The following is a 23223-nucleotide window of genomic DNA, read 5'->3' on the forward strand; positions in this document are numbered from 1 at the left end:
TATACAAAAGTCTTCCTTCGCTATTTTAATAGTTACATTAATCCTTTAAAATGCTGCTATAAAACAGAAGTAATTTCATATAAGCACACAAAGCACTTCTCTGCCAACATGTCATAACACAAAATATGTGATCAATGTCCTACTGGCAAGAGCTTTAATCATTTCGAACAAAAGAACACAAAAGGACCTTGTGGAGATTCAAGTCTCACAAGTAACATATTATAACAAAACATGATCTAATCAATATTCCATTTTCTCAAATTGCAAATCGTAACAAATGTGCTTTTTTTTTTTGCACAATGTACATATTTTAAAAAAATGCAATGTCTTTCTAATTAATCTTGCTAATCTGATACGTCACCATAGTTTCCAATGTTGCAACAATGACAACAACATTTTTCACTTGGCTGTAAAGCACAATGACACATCCTGAAATTGATGGGAAAAGGTCATCCCATTTAAAAAAATATTGAAACCCAATTTAATATTGTGTGTTATTTCCAAATTGAATTCCAAAATAAAAACCAACAAAATCCCAGAGTCAACAATCACAAATATAAAAATAAGTTGCTCAAATCAGTTTGAAGACGGGTCCCAACCCAAAACATTATCTATTTTTTTCTCCAGAGATGCTGCCTGACCCGCTGAGTTACTCCAGCATCTTTGTGGCTTTGTTTGCTCAAATGGCTTCTTGCCTTTGATTGTGTTCTGTTACATAAGCTTTGACATTATTGCCTGCAATCACGAGGAAGACAGGAATTAAGCATCAATGTTTTGGGAGCTGAGAGAAGGTTTATACACGTCATTGTGGCCATGTTGTGCTTGGAGTAACATCTATCCACTACTGAAACTATTATGTTCTCCGACCACTCTGGACTCCCTGGTCCTCTTCCCTCTCCATCTCTGACGCTCATCACTATATCTATTTCATCTAGAATCTACAAATATTGGTCTCCAAGGCCGATTTTCAAGTGAAAATCATGTACTTTATGCATGTATCGAGATTGATGCAGTCAATGCCTTTGAATCCTGTGACCTGATAAGCATGATTTATTTTAACACAAATAGAATGCATCAATAATACATTTCAATTATTTCAATACTCAAATTTATTGTGCATTCAGACTTCCTAAAAGTACAACCTGGAAGCATCTTCATTCATTTTTCTCTCCAGACGCATTTTGAGTTCTGACACCAGTGCGTTGTTGATGTTCGAGCCCGTCTTGCCCTTTGATTGCTGGGGGACAAAGCTTCTTTTGGGACTGATGGTCCCTGACACGGATGGGATGTCTCGTTTGGGCTTATGGAGTCTGGTTGGGTGCGTAGATATGGGTGGTGGAAGCATAGGTGCTCTTGGCAAAGCCAGTTGAAGTGCTGGGTGGTTGTTGAGGCCGCTGACAGTCTGCAGGTGCGGGTCGCCCGTTGAAGTCATGAAGCTGCCTCGCGTTTGGGTCGACTTCTTGCTCTGGAACCACTTTGATCGTCGTGCCTGCAGCTTCCAGCCAGACCGTCGCTTTATGATGCGTCTCACTGGGCCAATTCTATTGGACTTCTTGTTCCGCCAGAACATCACCGATGAAATCATGACAGTCAGAATCACAAAAAAGCCAATGATTCCAGCTACCACTCCTACCACTTGCATTGGGTTATCTTTAGATTGCAACAAAAAGTCAGCCAAATGCCCGTTGCCAGCAGTCTGTAAAAGAGTACAAAAATAACAAGAGATTTAGTCCAAAGGACACGTTGGATTGGAGCTGGTTTTCTGTGTTGTATGACTCTGACTGTGTGGCTTCATCACTCTACGAGACAGAGAAAACTGCAACTTACTGAGATACATGACACTGGATTTCTGCCGTTCCATTGGCATAGACCCAGTGTAGAGTAACTAGGCCATCACAATGCCCCACTGGGTCTATTTTCTGCATCCATTGGATTGAGTTTGAGTGGAAGTATGGCCCAGCTCTGTCACTAATCAGCCACATTCTCTCATGCTGGTCCTTTGACAATTTTTCGGATCTTGCAGCTTGGGTGTACACGGGACATTTTCGCAGTTTTCCAGAACATCAGGGCAGAGATAATCATTGTTACAGAAACGATGAGAATGATTGTGCTCACACAAATCCTAAATATTCTCCATGGCTGGTTCCTTAGACCCAAAATATATGAGTTTAGCCTTGATTTAATCTGGAAATGTTAAAACATCAGAGTTCAGTGATGCTGATCAGAATGTTTGAGCAAACTTAGTGCTCGTTTATTTTAGTTTAGTTTAGTTTAGGTTTGAGGTACAGCGCGGAAACAGGCCCTTCGGCCCATCGAGTCCGCGCCGACCAGCGATCCCCGCACATTAACACAATCCTACACACGCACACAAGGGACAATTTACACATACTGAACACCAAGCCAATGAACCTACAAACCTGTACGTCTTTGGAAGGTGGGAGGAAACCGAAGATGTCGGAGAAAACACACGCGGTCACGGGGAGAACGTACAAATTCCCTTAGAAACATAGACATAGAAACATAGAAAATAGGTGCAGGAGTAGGCCATTCGGCCCTTCGAGCCTGCACCGCCATTCAATATGATCATGGCTGATCATCCAACTCAGTATCCTGTACCTGCCTTCTCTCCATACCCCCTGATCCCTTTAGCCACAAGGGCCACATCTAACTCCCTCTTAAATATAGCCAATGAACTGGCCTCAACTACCTTCTGCGGCAGAGAATTCCAGAGGTTCACCACTCTCTGTGTGAAAAATGTTTTCCTCATCTCGGTCCGAAAAGATTTCCCCCTTATCCTTAAACTGTGACCCCTTGTTCTGGACCCCTTGTCCCTAGTCGGGATCGAACCCGGTCTCTGGTGCTGCAAGCTCTGTAAGGCAGCAACTCTACTGCTGCTCCACCGTGGCCACTCTGAGATCAGTTTTATGATGGTAATAATCCATCACTGATCTATGCATTAAGGCAAGGTAGCCACAAAATGCTGGAGTAACTCAGCGGGCCAGGCAGCATCTCTGGAGAGAAGGAATGGGTGACAGTTCGGGTCGAGACCCTTCTTCTTTAAGGCAATCGGTTTCCCTGCTGCAGCTTTCAATCAATCAATACATGTATTCCTCCATTTGAGCAACACTTGTTTAAAGTTAAAGGCACAATATAATACATGCATGCACAATTTTAATGTTTGGGTAATTTGACTTTTTATCTCATTGAGCCTGAGATTGTGGCTCTCATCCTCTATGCATGTTAGCTCAGCACTACCCTTCTCCACACTATACCTTGTACCACCAAACCACTCCGCGGCACAGATCCCTAAACCCTTCACTGTTTGGTAGAGGAGTGAAAGAACATAATAATCTTCAACGAGAGCTTTCATCTCATATTGACAAAGAACTGCGCTGGGGACAAATGATCTTTCTAAATTAATACCATTATATGCTTCAAAGCAACTTTGGCTAATGCAATAGATAAGAGAATTCCAAGTGTGAAGATCATCTCTATTAGAGGGTAGTGCCAGGTAGGTTGCGGGTAGGTTTGGAGGGTCGACATGTGGCTGGGATGGGGGCAGGAGAGGAGATTAACTCAAGGATATCCATGTATAATTTTACATATTTACACTCCTAGCTTGCGTGAAGCCGCAAGGAGTTGAATTTTCCATTTTGAAGCTCTGTATGTTCGTTTGGGAGAATGGAACTATCTCGATCTGCCTCACTTTTCCACTTCACTTTTTAAAGATGTCAAATGTGCGGGTGTGGAGACCCAGCACGTGAACCTGCTGCCAATAAAGAAGATCTCGTCATTGACACAACATGCGGCACGGTGGCGCAGCGGCAGAGTTGTTGCCTTACAGCGCCAGAGTCTCTAGTCCTGCTAGGGGGCAGCATTGTATTCACGTTCATTAGTGATAGGAGCAGAATTAGGCCATTTGGCCCATCAAGTCTACGCTGCCATTTAATCTTCTGAATATTGATGCATATAATATAATCATGGCTGATCTATCTTCCCCTCTCAACCCCATTCTCCTGCCTTCTCCCCATAACCCCAGACACCACAACTAATCACGAAGCTATCCATCTCTGCCCTAAGCATAGCCATTGACTTGACCTCTATAGCCATCTGTGACAATGAATTATTACATGGATCGTATGTACAACATCACGAATGCACACTTACCTCCTCCGTGATGTCAATTCTCACGACTGCTGTGGTGCTGAAGGAAGGCGAGCCTCTATCTTTAGCTTGCACCACCAGTGACCAGTGGCCACCCCTGGTCTTGGTTATGTTGTGAATGACCTCCAGGGACCTGATGTAGGACTTCAACATGATCTCCCCTGTGGCTTGGTCGATGTCGAAGACATTGGCTGGGTCTCCTTGCATTATCGAGTAGTCTACAATGTTGTTCGGTTCCTCAGCATCCTCGTCTTTGGCCTGCATTTAAAAGTTTGGCTCAGGTGACTCAATTACTTCTCTCCAACACTCTCACATGGAGCAGGGAATAGAGGGATCCAGCAGAAATGGGAAACAGGTAGTAATGAGAAATGTTTGGGTGGGCTAGGACTGAGAGGGCTGACAGGGTATTTAGTTGGGGCAGAAGGGACCTCAAGGGAGTAATTAAGAATTACTTACTTTCCTTAATGGAGGGGCCAAAAAATTAGGGTGAGTAGATGAGGTAGACAGTCAAAACCTTTTTCCCAGGTGCAAATGACAAACACTAGAGGCATGGCTTTAAGGTGAGACGGGGCGAAGTTTAAAGGAGATGTGCTGGGCAATGTGAGAAATTTGGCAGCAGAATCAGCACGTTCTACTTGTGTGACCATTTTAGTTTCCTTTCACGTACCAAAGACCTGTAGTTGTTTGGTTAATTATCCGTTGTAGGTTTCCTCCAGTTTATATCCGAGTGGTAGAATTTGGGAGCAGTCGATGGGAATGTGGTGAGAAAATGTGATTAGTGAGGGATTAGTGAATGGCCCTCTATAAACAAGGCGGGAATCCTGATCTTCCAATCTACCTCATAGCGGCCTTGTACTTTTCAAAATTATGCACTTTCCCTGTAATTATAATGCTATAACAATGTCACACTATATTCTGCACTCTGGTATTTTTTTTGTCCCTTTGTACTATCTGTTGGACATGTGTACAACCTGATTTTACTCATGTACAGTATCATTTCACTGGATAGCACTGTTTTTTCCACTGTATCTCATGCAGGTGACAATAATAAATCAGTACCAATGTAATTCCTCAATCTATTAAAGCTCTGCCTAATGGTTCAAATCCAGAGTCCTGTGCTCTGTGACACCTCATATTATTACAAGACAAACATATATAGTTTGTAAGGTCTATAAATTCTGATCTAATGCATCCATTTGCATACTCGGGCAAAACAAATGTAACTCATTATTTTGTACTGGTTGCATACCTCAACTTTTACAGGTGATCCGATAATCATAACTTTGTCCAAAACGTTCTCTGTAAATTCCGGATAGTGGTCGTTAACATCGAGAACTGTTACAAAGACCTCGGCCAAGCTGTGCTTCCCTTCCACATCATCTGCTTTGATGTGAAAATTGTACTTGGACTGTTCTTCAGCATCTAGCTCGGCCCAGGGCTGAGTGTAAATAACGCCTGTGCTTGGGTGAATCAGAAATCTGTAAGGCAAGAATGCAAGAAAATAATGCTAATCATTCATTCCCTCTAAAACATAAACTTTCATGGAGTCACAGAGCACAAAAACAGTCTACTTGCCCTTGCCGACCAAGATGCCTCATATACATTAGTACCACCTGCCTGCATTTGGCCCATATCCTTCTAAACGTTTCCTATCCATGTACTGTGGCATCACCTGATGGTCAGGCCACTTACTGTCGAACCCTCGTCAGTGGTTGTGAGGGCTGTCATGTGACGTCATGGGTTAAGGAGAGTGTCCTGCTGTATCAGCAGATCTTAACTTGAGTTCATCAGTCAACAGGTAGCTGAGCTCGAGTCAACACCTTCGCTCAGCAATGAATAAATATGTTACAGAGTTCCAAACGCACATCTATGTCAAACTTACCTCACCAAATAAAGTAACTGATCACAAAGTTTGGACTCGCTACAGTACTTGTTCAAATATCGTTTAAAATGTTGTGACAATACCTACCTCAATGACCTCGTCTGGCAGCCCCTTCCATACCCACACCACCCTTTGTGTGAAAATGTTGCTCCTTTAGCCTCCTATTAAATCTTTCCCCTCTCACCTTAAATCTATATCCTCTGGTTCTTGATTCTACTTTGGGTAAAAGGCTCTGAGCATTTACCCTATCTATTCCCCGCATGATCTTGCACACAATTGCCGGAGGAACCGAAGATAGACACAAAAAGCAGGAGTAACTCAGCAGGACAGGCAGCATCTCTGGAGAGAAGGGTTGGGTGACGTTTCGGGTCGAGACCCTTCTTCAGTGGGTTAGGCAGCATCTATGGAGAAAATGGATAGGTCATGTTTCCAGTCTTGAGATGGGTCCAGATTCACCACCTATGCATTCCCTCCACAGATGCTGCCTGACCTGCTGAGTTTCTCCGGCACTTTGTGTTTTTGCTCAAGATTCGGGCATCTGTAGTTGCCGGTGTCTTCATTCCCTCCACCCTTCAACAGTGGGTGAACAGCTTGTCGTCTACAAGATATGCTACAGGGTTACTCCAATGGCATCTCCTAAACCCATGATCCCTACCACGGGTAAGGTCCAAGCAGATGAGTTGGAGAACCACTTATTGCTGGTTCCCCTCCAAATCAAATAAAACACTGATTGTCCTGTGGCGTTGCATTTAATCTTCCTGTACAGCTATAATAATTTTATTATTCTGGTTCTGGTTAATAAATAAACACGTTTAATGCTTGATCATTTTCAGACATAGTCAGGGGTGAAAAAGGAACCATGCAGTGTAACTGCGTGGCCACTAGGTGGAGAGCTAATGCAACAGGCATAGACATATCCAGTTCAAAATCTGATTTTAAAACAAATATTTATTTTTACAATTTTAAAATTTTAAAATTTTACAATATTACTCTGAAATTACAGCAACATCGATGTATTATAAAGTGCCATTATTGCTCTATTGATCAAACAATGTTGTCTGTTATTTGTGCAGCTTAATCAATGATACCAGTGTTCAGTTTAGGTTATTGTCACGTGTACCGAGGTACAGTGAAAAGCTTGTGTTGTGTGCTAATCAGTCAGCAGAAAGACAATACATGATTACAATCGAGCCAGTTGCAGTGTACAGATACATGATAAGGGAATAATGCTTAGTGCAAGGTAAAGCCAGCAAAGTCCGATCAAGGATAGTCCGAGGATCACCAATAAGGTGGATAGATAGTAGTTCAGCACTGTTCTCTGGTTGTGGTAGGATGATACAGTTGCCTGATAACAGCTGGGAAGAATCGGGCTCAAATCAAAATGACTCAAACCCCACTGATTGTCCACAGACATGGAGTCGCTTCAAGCTGAACAAAGATCTGCTGCAAATGGTCCTCACAATAAATGTGTTGGCCTGTTAAATGTCTGGGGAAACTATTCTGATGCTCAATGTAACTTGACCGTTGGATATCGAACAGATTCCCGTCCCGTGTGATTTAGTTTCGGGGGTGGGAACTGCCCCATTTAATCCTACAGCGACTTTGAGGAATAATATTACTTACAGATCTGCTCCCGCTCCATGTATAGAGTACTTGACTTCTCCCCACATTTCTGAGTCGGGGTCGTTTGCCTAAGAAGATAAACAAAATCCAAATGAATGACAAAGTTCCTTCTACATCATCACGTATTTGGTTGGTTATTTACTAATCTATTGTGAAAGTAATAACCCAAGATTTGACACCATCAGAAGACGGTTGCTTTAGATATCTGAACATAGTACCCAGAACTTGATTAGTACGGGTGTCAAGGGTTATGGGGAGAAGGCAGGAGAATGGGGTGTGGAGGGAGAGATTGATCAGCCATAATTGAATGGCCGAGTAGACTTGATGGGCTGAATGGCCTAATTTTATCCTATCCCTTATGATCATGAGAGATATTATGAGAACAGTACAGCACAGGGACAGGCCCTTCGGCCTCCGATGTCTGTGCCGAACATGATGCCAAGTTAAACTAACATCCTCTGCCACATATGGTCCATGTCCTTACATTCCCAGTGCCTATTGAAAAGCCTCTTAAACATTACTATTGTATCTGCCTCCACCCACCACTCCTGGCAGAGTGTTCCAGGTTCCCGCCGCCTTCTGTGTAAAAAACGTTCCCCTCTGGACTGTTCGCTTGTCGATAATTTCAGCCATCCGTTTGCTTCTGCCTTGTCCTGCAACATTGACGGATGCAAGTAGCGATAACTCTGAGGAACCAACCTAGCTACCAACATGAGAGCAAAAGGATTTGTGTATAGGAGCAGGGAGGTTCTACTGCAGTTGCACAGGGTCTTGGTGAGACCACACCTGGAGTATTGTGTACAGTTTTGGTCTCCAAATCTGTGGAAAGACATTCTTGCCATAGAGGGAGTACAGAGAAGGTTCACCAGACTGATTCCTCAGATGTCAGGACTTTCATATGAAGAAAGACTGGATAGACTCGGCTTGTACTCGCTAGAATTTAGAAGATTGAGGGGGGATCTTATAGAAACTTACAGAATTCTTAAGGGGTTGGACAGGCTAGATGCAGGAAGATTGTTCCCGATGTTGGGGAAGTCCAGGACAAGGGGTCACAGTTTAAGGATAAAGGGTAATTCCTTCAGGACCGAGATGAGAAAAACATTTTTCACACAGAGAGTGGTGAATCTCTGGAACTCTCTGCCACAGAAGGTAGTTGAGGCCAGTTCATTGGCTATATTTAAGAGGGAGTTAGATGTGGCCCTTGTGACTAAAGGGATCAGGGGGTATGGAGAGAAGGCAGGTACAGGATACTGAGTTGGATGATCAGCCATGATCATATCGAATGGCGGTGCAGGCTCGAAGGGCCGAATGGCCTACTCCTGCACCTATTTTCTATGTTTCTATGTTTCTATGAGAGGGATTTGTATTGAAGCAGAACAAATTTAAACCGTTGCATTTGCTTACACGTTGGAAATCTCTTTCACAGCAAACAATGGAAGCAGAGTTTTGATATTTTTAAGGCGGTGTTAGACCGATACTTGGTAAGCAAGGAAATTAATGTAACAAGGAAGTGGAGCTGAGACGTGCAATCAGATCAGCCAGGAGTAATCATAAGGGAAACACAAAAGATCGCATGTGCTGGAATCTTGAGCAAAAAACAAAATGCCGAACGAACTCAGCAGGTTAGACAGCATCTGAGGAGGAAAATGGAAAGGTGACATTTTGGCTTGGGTTCCTTCTTCAGATCTTAATTTTGAAGGGATGAGTTGCTAGTTAATCCCGTTTATATATTTAGGAAGGAACTGCAGATGCTGGTTTAGACCAAAGATAGACACAAAATGTTGGTGGTCTGAAGAAGGGTCTCCACCCGATAGGTCACCTGTTCCATCTCTCCAGAGGCGCTGCCTGTCCCACTGAGTTACTCCAACAATAACCTCGATACCTGTTGTATTGTTGGGTAGAAACACCTCAGGGATGGAAACCTGCCACACCTATCTGGTCTGGTCTACTTGCTCCTCCTGTTCTACTGCATGGTTGCCTCAGACTGCCTCTGGGCAATGAGGGATAGGCAATACTTTGCAAAATTGGGGTGACACGGGGGCACAGCTGCCTTCCAGTGCCTGATCCAGACCACAGGTGCTGTCTGTATGGAGTTTGTACGTTCTCCCCGTGACCTGCGGGGGTTTCCTCTAAGATGTTCAGTTTCCTCCCACACTCCAAACACGTACAGGTTTGTAGGTTAATTGACTTGGTCTAAATGTAAAATTGTCCCTAGTGTGTGTAGAATAATGTGCAGGGATAGCTGGTCGGTGCGGCCTCAATGGGCCGAAGGGCCTGTTTCCACGCTGTATCTCTAAAATTAAATTAAACTAGCCACTGATATTGACAACTCAAGAACAATAAGAAAATAGCTGGTGTAACGAGGAATGACTTCTTGAGCAGAGGGCCTGAATAAGTAGAGGAATCGAGGATCAGAGGACATAGGTTTAAGGTGAAGGGGAAAATATTTATTAGGAATCTGAGGGGTAACTTTTTCACACAAAGGGTGATGGGTGTATGGAACAAACTGCCAGATGGGGTAGTTGAGGCTGGGATTATCCCAATGTTTAAAAAACTATTAGACAGGTACATGGATAGGACAAGTTTGCAGGGATATGGATCAGACGCAGGCAGGTAGGGCTAGTGTAGCTGGGACATGTTGGACGGTGTGGGCAAGTTGGGCCGAAGGGCCTGTTTCCCCACTGTATCATTCTATGACTCTATGACCCAGCGTTAATAACAATGTGCTTTTGATAGCTGCCCCCAACATTTATGTTCTATCCCAAGGCAATTAACCGAGTGGATCAAAAAGCACAGGCAGGATTGATGAATGGAGCTGAAGGGATGTTAAGGCACAGGGCACAGGTCACAGGGTTTTGGGTGAACATGTGGGGAGATTAGTTAGGAGAATGCAGTGAGAGGTTTTGCTCATTATCCAGGCAGGTCATATCACTCATGAACACACAAGTTGTGCAAAAGAGAATACAAGTGCAGAAAGTGCCACAACGAGGTAGATTCTGTACAGTTTAGCTGGCTTTCAACTGCAGAGCTATCAGTTTATGTACAAGAGAGTTGTTCAAGAATGCAGCATAAACATAGACTTACTGAGACACAGATAACAGGAGAGCCCCCGGGTGAATTTTCAGGAATCCGTGCGACGTAGAAAGCTGATGTGAATTCGGGAGTGTTGTCGTTTGTATCCACGATGTGAACGATAATGTCGGCTGTTGAACTGAACTGTTCTGGGGTATCCGACTCAGCAGCGATGAGCTGAGAGGAGGAGAGAAGCATGTTCACTGAAGATCATGATGACAAGAGCAATCCAGGGAATTACAGAAGGGTTAAGGGGCTGTCTCACTTGGGCGACCTAATTGGCGAGTTTAGAAGAGTTTAGGAGAGTTTGAAAAAATGACATGTTGAAGACCTCCTTCCACCTCCTTCGACTATGTTGAAGACCAGCTTCGACCAGCTACGACTAGCTTCGGGAAAATTGGACACCGAATAGTGGAGAGTGAAGACAACCTCCTTCGATCTCCTTCGACCTCCCTTCGACTATGATGAAGACTATCTACGACTACCTTCGACTACCCTCGATTACCTACGACTAACATGCCGACCTACTACGACTAAACCTACGAGTAAAAAAAGTATCGATTTTTTCCATGGCGACCTTTTTTTACTCGCGGGCATTTTTTAACATTATGAAAAAACGCCGCGACCTAGCTGAGGCCTCGAGTACGCGGAGACCACTCTCGAGCATGATGGAGAGTTACGAAGACCTCCTACGACCTCGTGTCGACCATGTTGCGAGTATGAATCGAGGGCAAACTCGCCAGAACTCGCGGATTAGGTCGCTCAAGTGGGACAGGCCCTTTAGATTGAGGTACATTGAAAAGAACAAAAAAGCCTTGGGCCACTGAGTCCGTTTGACTATCGTACTCATTTATACTAAACCTATGCTAATCCCATTTAATTTTCCACATGCCCCCTCTCCCCCTCTCCTCTTCCAGGGGATGCTGTCCAAGCCCCCCCCCACTCTCCACTTATAACTGAAACACTCCATCTCCATGTTCACAGTCAACAGAGATCTCGAGACTCACATACCTGAAAAGTCAACATTTGGGATTTCTCGTAGTCAATGGCAGTCGAGTTCTCCACTATTAGTGTGACTTGGGCTTCACTCAGGACGGTTTGGGGAATAACTCTGAATCTTCCACCAGCGCCCACCAACGTGAGGATGAATTGTGAGTTTGGCCCCTGAAGCAGAAAGAAAGATTTATTACAGACGTATTAGTTCTCCATTAAATGGTGCAGAGATCCTGTTCTTAGGAAGATTTTGGCAAAATCCTTACTTGCATTTCTTCCTTGGAATGGAAGAAAATGTTCAAGGTCTCTACACGAGTTTAATCGGAACTGTTAGGAGGTGCCGTTGGATGATCAGCCATGATCATATTGAATGGCGGTGCAGGCTCAAAGGGCCAAATGGCCTACTCCTGCACCTATTTTCTATGTTTTCTATGTTTCTATGTGCCATGGTAAATGTGATTATATCAAGTATTTGTGAGAATTGATAAGTAGTTCAGTAAAGTTCATTGGTTTGGTTAAGAATTAAGAGGAACATTCGCAACAGTAAGAGAATGAAATGACTGAGATAATCTGGCCCTTTCAATGTAAACTTTATAGCCCTGTCCCACGGTACGAGTTCATTCCAAGAGCTCTCCCGAGTTTATAAAAAATCAAACTCATGGTAAGCACGGAGAATGAACGTAGCGGGTACGTCGGAGCTCGGGGACGTCTCTTAGCGGCTCGTAACGCTAACGGCAGGTACTCGGGAAGACTCGCTAACGGCAGGTAATCTCGGGAAGACTCGTGAAGATTTTTCAACATGTTGAAAAATGTCCACGAGAGCCCCGAGTACCTACGAGCGGCCATTACCGTAAATCTCCGAGGTTGAATGAGCTCGTACAGTGGGACAGGGCTTTAAACCTATTCTGCATTTACATCAGTCATTGAATAACAGAGGAATACAAAATAAATATTTAACCCAGTAGATGGCAATATATCCAAGAAATAATTTCAAGCTAGGCTGTTGCATAAGTTCTGACATAAATTACTTTGCAGTCCTCCACAAACGTATATAAATATACTTTCATTTAGTGTTGCTGGTGGTGGTTTCGTCAGTGGCATGGTACAATTCACTGTAGTAAAACAAGTAGGCCAACCTGATCATAATCTTTCACTGTTATTTTCAGTCCACGTAGTATTTCTCCCTCTGGCGGGTGCTCAGACATTGTGATCTCGAATTGCGACTGGGGTCCATGCTCGCCATAGAAGGTGGGCTGGTGGTTGTTGATATCCACCACTTGGATGGTCACTATGGCTGTCATAAACGCCAGCATGTCCACCTCTGGACTGACTTCTGAAGCCTTGAGCAAAACACAGGGAATATATTTAATGAGTTACATCTGGGTGATCGTTTTTGTTTGTGAATAACAGTGTGAGCGATTGCCAGTGGATATAGGACTGTGGAATGGATTAATAGATGATATCACCAATTTGTGCCCACCTGGCTCAGGTGCAAGAACATCAAACATAGAAGATAGAACATAGAACTGTGCCGCATGCGAACAGACTCTTCGGCCAGCTACATGGATAGGAAAGGTTGTAGAGGGATGTGGGCCCAATGCAGACAAATGAGACTAGCTTAGATGGATGTGTTGGGCCAAGGCGCATGTTTCCGTGCTGAATGACTCTATGTCTGTGCTAAACATGATGCCAAGACGATGAGATGATTGTCAGTAAGGGCTTGTACAACGCTGGACTTTTGCTCTTGTCAATGTAAATGGGGGGGGGGGGGGAATCTAGAACTTTGGGCACCTAATTTCCCAATCCATGGTTCATACACATGCGTTTCCCACTTGAGTAGCCAACTCACGAAATCATCTCACAGACGCCCAGATATCTTCACGATAAAGTGAGACACAACGTCACATACAACCGGATGAGGCATTAAATGTCAGAGCAAACAGTATCCAAGGTTGTCCATCAGATCCAATTCCCACTCACCTGAACTAATAGTTTGTAAACATCCTTCTGAAGATGTTCTGTACTTTGCAGAAGAGTGATGACCCCACTTGTATTATTTATTTCAAAGGATCCATCATTGCCTGATAACAAGGTCAAAAGTAAGTGTACCCAAATCATGAAAAATCCCATGTTTACTACATTAAAGAAGAGTCATACAACAATTTAGACTTACGAGGATGTTGCCAGGACTCGAGGCCTGAGGTAAAGAGAGAGGTTGAGCAGGCTAGGACTTTATGGCTTGGAGTACAGGAGGATGCAGTGTGAGGTATATACTGTAAGAGCAACAGACTGTATATAGAGATGTATCACATCACAAGGAGAAAAGACCGGGTGGATGCACTTTTGCCCAGTGTAGGGGAATCGAGAACCGGGGAACATAGGTTTAAGGTGAAAGGTGAAAGATTTACTAGGAACCTGGGGGGAAGCTTTTGTACACAGAGGGTGGTTGGTTTATGGAATGAACTGCTGGAGGAGGTGGTTGAGGCAGGTACTATCATAAAGTTTAAGGGACATAGGAACATGTACATGGATAGGATAGAATTAGAGGACTATGGGCAAAGCACAGGTAGGTGGAACTAGTGTGGATGGGGCATGTTGGTCGGCATGGGCAAGTTGGCCCAATGCCAGTTTCCACACTGTATGACTACGCGACTCTATCACTCTATAACATGGAGCCCAACTTGCCCATGTCAACCAAGATGCACCATCAAATCTAGTCCCACCTGCCCACGTTTGGCCCATGTCCCTCTAACCATTCCCAATCCATATACCTGTCCAAATGTCTGTTGAATGTTGCAATAATTACAAATGTTATGAAATTTGTTGTAAAAATGTTTACAATTAAAATTTATATCCCTGTCGATATTCTCTATCTCTGGTTGAGGGCACTCACAAGTCATGGTTTTCAAACTCAGGATTTATTCACCAAAAAGGCAATAGTGTTATTGCTGACCCATTCCATGACTCCATGAAGTCCAAAAAGGAAAAAATATATAATATTTCTGAATATGGTGACTGTAGACTTGACCCAGTTGACTGATGTGGGAGATTGCAACCTTCATGTGGTCCGCCCTGTTTCGACGAATGCAATCAACCTGGTGTGCACAATCAAATAAGATCAAATAGAACAAGTTGTCCAAGAATTTTAGGCTGTGCACGCTACACACAAGAAGAAGGTCCAGTTGACTGGGTCTAAAAGGCCAGGCTGCCAAGGCTTACAACAGATATAACAATAGAGATACTTATCTTGTGTTATTCCCTTACCATGTGCAATCGAGTAATGGATTGGGTTCGGGTTCCCCCTGTCTCCATCGTGAGCCGCCACACTAAGTATTTCCGAACCCTGGAAGTAAAATCGAACGATGTAAACTGCTTAAGACTCCACGATATGATTACAGTGAGTACCATCTACAGAATACACTGCAGTTCCCCAGATTCCCCCCGATGCAGGAGCTTGATCGCCCCAACGCGGACGGCCCGATCGCCGGCTACGGGAATAAGATCGTCCCGTCAACGGAAGGCTCGAGGCCCTCGACATCGGGAGAACAAAGAAGGGAAGAGATCTAACTTTTTTATCGCCTTCCAACACAGTGAGGAATGTGGAGGAGTCACTGTGGTGGATGTTTATGTTAAAATGTATTTTGTGTGTTCTGTTGCTTTTATTTGTATGACTGACTTGGCAAATGAAATTCCTGGTATGTTGCAAAACATACTTGGCTAATAAAGTATTATTGTATTGTATTGTTACTATACTAGCACCACCCGATCTTTACCATCAAGGGTAAGGATAGCAGGCGTATGGGAACAACATCACCTCCACAAGGCGGTACAGTGAATCAGCATCTAGAGCTGCTGTCTCATAGCCTCAGATACCCAGGTTCGATCCTGAACGTAGATGCACTGTATGTAGAGTTTGCACGTTCTCCCTGTGACCACGTGGGTTTCTTCTACGCAATACGGTTTTCTCCCACATATCAAACACGTGCTGGTTTGTAGGTTAAGTGGCCTCTGTAAATTGTCCCTAGTGTGCCTAGGGAGTTGGTGAAAGTGGGGTAACCTGGAACTAGTGTGAACAGGTGATCGATGGCCGGCATTGACTCGGTGGGATGAAGGGCCTGTTTCCCAGCTGTATCTTTGAATCGAAACAAGAGCTTTTCACTGTACACGTGACAATAAACTAAACTGAAAACGCCACCCAGCTCGGTTAGGAAATATATCACCTTTTGTTCAACGACTTTGGGGCTAAACCCTGGAACACTCTTCCAAAGACAGCTCATCTTCTCCAGCTCGGTTTGGAATGGACAATCTACATCCTAAGAATGACGGAATAAAAGTGATCCAATTGAGACAACCATTAACTTACGGGCTCTGTGTCTTCATACACATATCCAAAATACGGGGTGCCGGTGAATACAGGAGGGGTGTCCTGCACATCTTCAACGTTAATTGTTACTGTGGCAGTTGATGAGCAGATCTGATGCCTTCCTCTGTGTTTCCCCCCACCATCCTATGGGAAAAGTGATATCAAACATGCATTTCCATACAGACATTGGGATTTCCCCCGAGTCTTATATTCCCCAACATGCTGTAAAGTTGTCGGCTTACCTTGGTGATCACGGTGACAAAATGAACCCTGGATTTCTCGAAATCCAAAGTTGTGCTGGGCTTTATTTGAATAACTCCACTGTATCGGTCAATGGTAAATTTGCTCTTGCGCATGTTCTGATAGGAGTTAAAACAAGGGTCGGAAAAAACTTAGAGAGTAGATCAAACAAAGAACATCTAAAGTCTTTGTTGAAGAGCAGGAAGGGATATCTTTAAGAACAAGACCAACATTAACAATAAACAATTATTATTGTAATATAATGCAACATCAGAAACCAGGGAACGCTGGAAATGTTTAACAGGTTGGGCAGCTTGTGTGCAGAGAGAGTAACACAGATTCAATGTTGCAGGTCATATCATCTACTGCAAAACATACACAATATTTAGGTCACCTGCGTTTAGTTTTACTTTTTTGTTTGGAGATACAGTGAAGAAAAGGAATCTTCGGCCCACTGATTCCGCACCGACCAGCGATCCCCGCACATTAACACCGCCCTATACACATTTACAGGGACAATTTACACTTATATGGGGGAAAAGCAGGAACGGGTTACTGATTTAGGATTTAAGAAGGAACTGCAGATGCTGGAAAATCGAAGGTACACAAAAATGCTGGAGAAACTCAGCGGGTGCAGCAGCATCTATAGATGCTGCTGCACCCACTGAGTTTCTCCAGCATTTTTGTGTACCTACTGATTTAGGATGATCAGCCATGATCTTATTGAATGCCGGCCGGTGCTGGCTCGAGGGGCCGAATGGTCTACTCCTGCACCTATTTTCTATGTTTATATGACCTGAACTGTACAGAGTATTCTCAGGGTGGATATTTCTTCCACAACTTCCCACAGTGTCCTCGGGGACATTTGACCAGTTCCCTCCTTACATTTATTTTCATTCATCACAGTTCCTTTGTTAGAAAGACCAACCTGCAGAAAGTAGGTGACACTGCCTCCAGATCCATTGTCTTTGTCCACAGCATATACCTTGAAGATACTGGCCCCAGGTGGTGCGTTCTGTCCCAGCCAGGAATAAAATGACCATTAATTGTCAAACATCTTTGTAATAAATACTTGTCCTCTACCAAAGGAGGAATCCCAAAGTTTGAACAGCATCTTACCTCAGGTACATTAATGATGTAAGGTGTCTTAATAAACTCCGGGCTCTCATCATTAGCATCTGTTACAAGTATCCGAACCGTTTCGACAACCTATAGGCATAAAGGTAGTTTAGTTTATTGTCACGTGTACCGAGGTACAGTGAAAAGTCTTATGGGCCTGTCCCACTTACGTGACTTTTTCGGTGACTGCCGGCACCCGTCATGGGTTGTTGCAGGTTGGCGAAAATTTTCAACATGTTGAAAATCCAGCGGCGACCAGAACAAGGTACGACTCTTTGGGCGACTACTCACGACCAGACAGGATTCACCCCGCGACATGTCGCCAGGGTGTCGCCTGTATGGTCGTGAGTCGTCTCCTCAGTCGCCCAAAGAGTCGTAGCGTCTTTCTGGTCGCCGCTGAAATCAGTGGGCCGAAGGGCCTGTTTTCACTCTGTATCTCTAAACGAAACTAAATTCCAGAATTACAAAGGCAAAGTATTTCCAAAAATGTGGTCATAAAATTGCAGATGACGCAACGATTGGTGATGGACACAGCATGCTAGAGTAACTCAGTGGGACAGGCAGCATCTCTGGATAGAAGGAATGGGTGACGTTTCGGGTCAAGACCCTTGTTCAGACTGGTGGAATTGTTGTTGATGTGGAGAGGAGAATTAGATGACAGGGTGACATCAGTCTGTTGGCGAAATGGGCTGAGACTATGCAGATATGAGATGATGCATATCTTAGGCAGTATTTGGCCGACTCACTCATGTTTCTTATGCCCTTGTGTCTTAAATTGTTCTTCTTCACATGTCAGAAATCTTACCTTATTAACACCATCAGAAATGCTGACCAGCACCTCAATTTCATCTTCTTTCTGAAAGAGGAAACACAGTTAGATGCGTTCTCAGACAAAACAAAACGTCACCTATTAGGTTGCCACCTTCCCCCCAGCTAACAAAGATCCATTCTACATTTTCCTTGAACCTCATCCCCTTTGATCTCTCGTTTTCACACCCCACCCTTCCATATCTTTATGTCTCCCTCTCCCCTGACTCTCTAAATCTTTTTTTAAATATTGACTTGGGTTTTGCTGATGTACAGATTAACCTTGAGCTTACTTTATGCTTAGTTGCAAAGGGAAACATGTTGGATTGAAACCATATGCACCAGTGCTGAGATGAATGATCAGCCCTGATGTTACTAAACTGCAGAGAAGGTGCCAAATGTCCTACTCCGTATCTACTTCTTATGTACTAAAGTTTCCTGCATTATAACAGGGATTTTACTTCAGAACCGTTATAAAATGAAATGACTACAAAGTGCATTGGGATGATCAGAGGCAGTGGAAGCTGACTTCTTTTAAAGGAATTGAATACATTTTTATGAGTAAGAGCGTAGAAGTAATGGAGATGGATTTAGTGTAGAAAGGTCAATTTAAAGTCACCAGTAATAAAAATGCACAAAAGGATGCAATGCGCTGGAGTAACTCAGCAGGTCAGGTAGCCTCTCTGGAGAACATGGAAATGTGACGTTTCAGGTCAAGACCCTTCTTCAGACTCGATGAGGGACTTGACCTGAAATGTCACCTTTCCATGTTCTCCAGAGATCTGCTTGACCTGCTGAATTACTCCAGCACTTTATCTCCTTTTGTGTATTAACCAACATCTGCAGTTTCTTGTTTCTACAATAAGCTGAAAAGCCTCCTTTGTGGGGTCAGTGTGTCGACTGAATTCTGCCAATCATTGTAAATGAAACAACGCATCCTTACCTCTCTATCCAGCTCTTCCACCAAAGTGACTTTCCCGGTTTGTGGATCCACTGAAAAATAGTTTTTCGATCCTGGTTCAAATGTCATGTCATATGCAACAGAATTCCCTTCCAGATCAGTACCATTTAAAGTGTATACATGGGACCCTAGGGAGGGATTTGAAATCATGTTTATATCATTAGGAACACATTACAGGGGAACAAGTTACACATCATTGCCTCCATTCTTCTTGTCTCTAGTGAGTTTAGGCCAATCCTACAGATTCTCTCTTCACATGCTGTTTACCCCAGGGCAGGACTTACACAGTACATGTCAGAGCCCCGGGGACTGTTGTAGAACAGAGACCTGGGGGGTAGAAGTACAGACCTCTAAAAGTGGCAACACAGATAGACAAGGTGGTGAAGAAGGCATACGGTATACTTGCCTTCATCGTTGGGATATTGAGTGCAAGATTTGGGATTTCATGTTACAGCTGTACATGTTGGTGACAATAAGATCATAAGTGATAGGAGCAGAATTTGGCCATTTGGTCGATCAAGTCTACTCCGCCATTCAATCATAGCTGATCCATCTCTCCCTCCGAACCACATCTCCAATGTTGTGTACAGTTCTGGTCACTGTTTCATAAGAAGGATGTGATTGAGCTGGAGAGATGCAGAAATGTTCAAGGATGTTTACTAGAAGGCATAGATTTAAAGTGAATGGGGAAAGATTTAACAGGGGCCAAAAGGGCAATTTTTCATGCAGAACGAGCTGCCAGAGAAAGTTGTAGGATCAGGTGTAATTACAATGTTTGAAAGATACTTGGGCAGGTTGGTGTTTGGGAAAGATTCAGAGGGATATGGACTACTATGGGCAACTGGGACCAGCTCAGGTCAGCAGGGACGTTGGGCCGAAGGGCCTGTTCCTCTAAATATTGCTTCACAAAATCCAAAGCAAGGATATTCCTCTAAGGTTATACAAGTCCAAGGCCCAGTACAATCTCCACAATTTACGAGGATGTTGCCAGGACTAGAGGGTGTGAGCTACAGGGAGAGGTTGAGTAGGCTGGGTCTCTATTCCATGGAGCATAGGAGGATGAGGGGAGAACTTATAGAGGTGTACAAAATCATGAGAGGAATAGATTGGGTCGATGCACAGAATCTCTTGCCAAGAGTCGGGGAATCGAGGACCAGAGGACATAGGTTCAAGGTGAAGGGGAAAATATTTCATAGGATTCTGAGGGGTTAACTTTTTCATGTAGAGGGTGGTGGGTGTATGAAACAAGCTGCAAGAGGAGGTAGTTGAAGCTGAGACTATCCTACCGTTGGACAGGTACATGGATAGGACAGGTTTGGAGGGTTATGGACCAAACGCAGGCAAGTGGGACTAGGGTAGCTGGGACATTGTTGGCCGGTGTGGGCAAGTTTCCACACTGTATCACTCTATGACTCTAAGTGTACAGAGCACCTTTAGCCTCAGGCAACTAACAGTCTTCTGGGGGAATTCAGCAAATGAAGCAGCATCTACGAGTGGAAAGGAATGGTCTAAGTTTCCAGTCTTTGTCTACCCACAGTACAGATCAGTGTCCGACGAGGTCAGTACAACATTCCCATTTTCCCACAACTCATCTCCATATCTGGAAAATAGTCACAAAAAGCTGGAGTGGCCCAGTGGGTCAACCTGCATTTCTGTAGAAACGTAGTGGGTGGCGTTTCGGGTCGAGACCCTTCTTCAGACTGAGGGTCAGGGGAAAGGGAAATGAGAGATATAGACGTGTTTAAGAAGGAACTGCAGATGCTGGAAAATCGAAGGTACACAAAAAAGCTGGAGAAACTCAGCGGGTGCAGCAGCATCTATGGAGCGAAGGAAATAGGCAACGTTTCGGGACGAAACCCTGAAGGAAATAGGCAATGTTTCGGGACGAAACCCGGAAGGGTTTCGTCCCGAAACGTTGCCTATTTCCTTCGCTCCATAGATGCTGCTGCACCCGCTGAGTTTCTCCAGCTTTTTTGTGTACCTGAGATATAGACGCTGATTTCGAGAGATATAGAACAAATGAATGAAACATTGGCGAAAAAGTAACGATGATGAAGGAAACAGGTCATTGTTAGTCGAGGTTTAGGCTAGGTAGCCAGAAAAGTGGAGTTGTTATGGAACAGACACGATTATATTTTGTGTGTGAATTTCCATCGCATGGTCATGTCAAAGGGCATTAAGCTTTGCAACATTTACCATGGAGGTATCTCTAACACCTACCTATAAGTGTGTCTTCAGGAATGCTCAACATAGCCATGTTCCCGTTGGTGCTGTTGGGAGCATTGTCGTAGAAATAAGGCGCATAATCTGCGTGAGCTAGCGGAAATTCAACATCGTGTTAATCAAGAAATCTCCCAGCAAGATGCATGCTGTAGGGTCTCAGCAAACAACAATCCAATAACCTCAATCCTATGAACAGTTTACTCGAAATCGTTTGAAATGTAAATAACTACCACTCATTTCTGTCACAGTGACTTCACTCAACATTATTTTAGACAATTTTGGAGCATTTTCATATTATATCTGAATAAGCAGAAGGGCTAGTTAGTTAGGTCAGTGTAATAATAACTGCAAAATATGAGTTTTTTTGTTGTAATCGACATGCATAATAACAAATGCAAATGTAGCAAGAGAAATTGTGCATTCAATCCATGAAAGGATCACAAAACATTTTCAAAGACAGCACAGAACTTTGAAACCAGAACCAGCTTCCAACAATAATACCACGTTCAATGTTAAACTACTTCAAGTCATAAGATATTATTATTAGTTATTATCACAATATTATGCATGTAGTTTTGGCTGACACACTCCATGATATAGTTATTAATTACGTAGAGGATTATTGCGGATTAGGCCACTGGTCGTTCTGAGAGAGAGCTTATTTTTAAAAATATAACGAGACCACACACTTACCAAGAGAGATGTATGTCACCGCAAATAGGATGGAAATGTAGCAAATCTCCACACGCTTCATTATCGCGCAGCAGCGGGCTTGATTTTATTGGAAGTAATCTTGATGTTATTCCAGAGGGAGCATTCTGCTGGCCCACGCAGTGTCACTGGCTTTGGACAGATGCAGCTAAGATTTTAATCCGATGACTCATAGTTCGGAGGAGACTGGAAGCTGCTTTCTTGGGTAAATCCATCACAACAGACTTAAATCTTCCATTAGGGTTTAGGGTTATTTTATCAAACTAAAAACCTGATGAAATGCTTTGGTTCATTGAAGTGCGCTGCAATTTCACGTGCTCACAAAACTAATGGATCTTCTCACCTGTCAACTTGTGAAAGTTATTTGACGGTAGGAATAATATGAAAATTCTGTCTGGTAGCACAGTGGTGCAGTGGGTAGAGCTGCTGCCTCCCAGCGCCAGAGACCCAGGTTCAATTCTGACCTCTGGTGATGCCTGGATGGAGTTTGCAGGTTCTCCATGTGACCACGTGAGTTTCCTCCAAGTGTTCAAGTTTCCTCCCACATTCCAAAGATATCTAGGTTAATCAACATAGAGTCAGATTGATTTTATCGTGCTTGATTCATTGATTGAAAGAGACAGTCTAGAAATAGGCCCTACGGTCCATCGAGTCCACTCCGACCATCGGTCATGAATTCACACTAGTTTTATGTTACATCACCTTTGCATCCACTCCCTACACACTAGGGGCAATGAACTACAAGCCCACACGTCTTTGGAATGTGGGAGGAAACCAGAGCACCCAAAATTAAACCCATGCTGTCACAGGAAGAAGGTGCAAACTCCACACAGATAGCACCTGAGGTCAGGATCGAACCTGGGTCTCTGATGTTGTGAGGCTTCCCCATTCACTTCATCATTCCAGTAAAGGCAAAGCCGCTTCTGAAGCCTTTTGCGGTTCAGGTTATCTTGAAATGTACTTCAGACTAATCTGCTCACCACTTAATCCCAGCCTTTTGCTCATGCCTCATCAAGCTCCCAATAGAATTAGAGTCCAGAAATCCAAAACGCTTTCAAATATAAC

General features: G+C 43.7%; 1 protein-coding gene across 1 annotated transcript; it reads right to left on the reverse strand.

Annotated features, from left to right (window-relative positions):
- Positions 1-1129: 1129 nt before the first annotated feature.
- cdhr1 (cadherin related family member 1) lies at positions 1130-22216 on the reverse strand. The gene is made up of 17 exons (XM_033012607.1): positions 22141-22216; positions 21445-21540; positions 19207-19352; positions 18262-18312; positions 17457-17546; positions 17266-17352; positions 16340-16456; positions 16098-16241; positions 14999-15077; positions 13715-13815; positions 12871-13074; positions 11753-11905; positions 10754-10918; positions 7670-7737; positions 5414-5642; positions 4168-4422; positions 1130-1696 (listed from the first exon to the last, which is right to left on the reverse strand). Exons 1-17 carry the CDS (start codon positions 22199-22201, stop codon positions 1130-1132), a joined length of 2613 nt encoding a protein of 870 aa, XP_032868498.1. The 5' UTR covers positions 22202-22216.
- Positions 22217-23223: the final 1007 nt, after the last annotated feature.

Source organism: Amblyraja radiata, chromosome 37 (genome assembly GCF_010909765.2).
Source record: "Amblyraja radiata isolate CabotCenter1 chromosome 37, sAmbRad1.1.pri, whole genome shotgun sequence".
Classification (NCBI taxonomy): Eukaryota; Metazoa; Chordata; class Chondrichthyes; order Rajiformes; family Rajidae; genus Amblyraja; species Amblyraja radiata.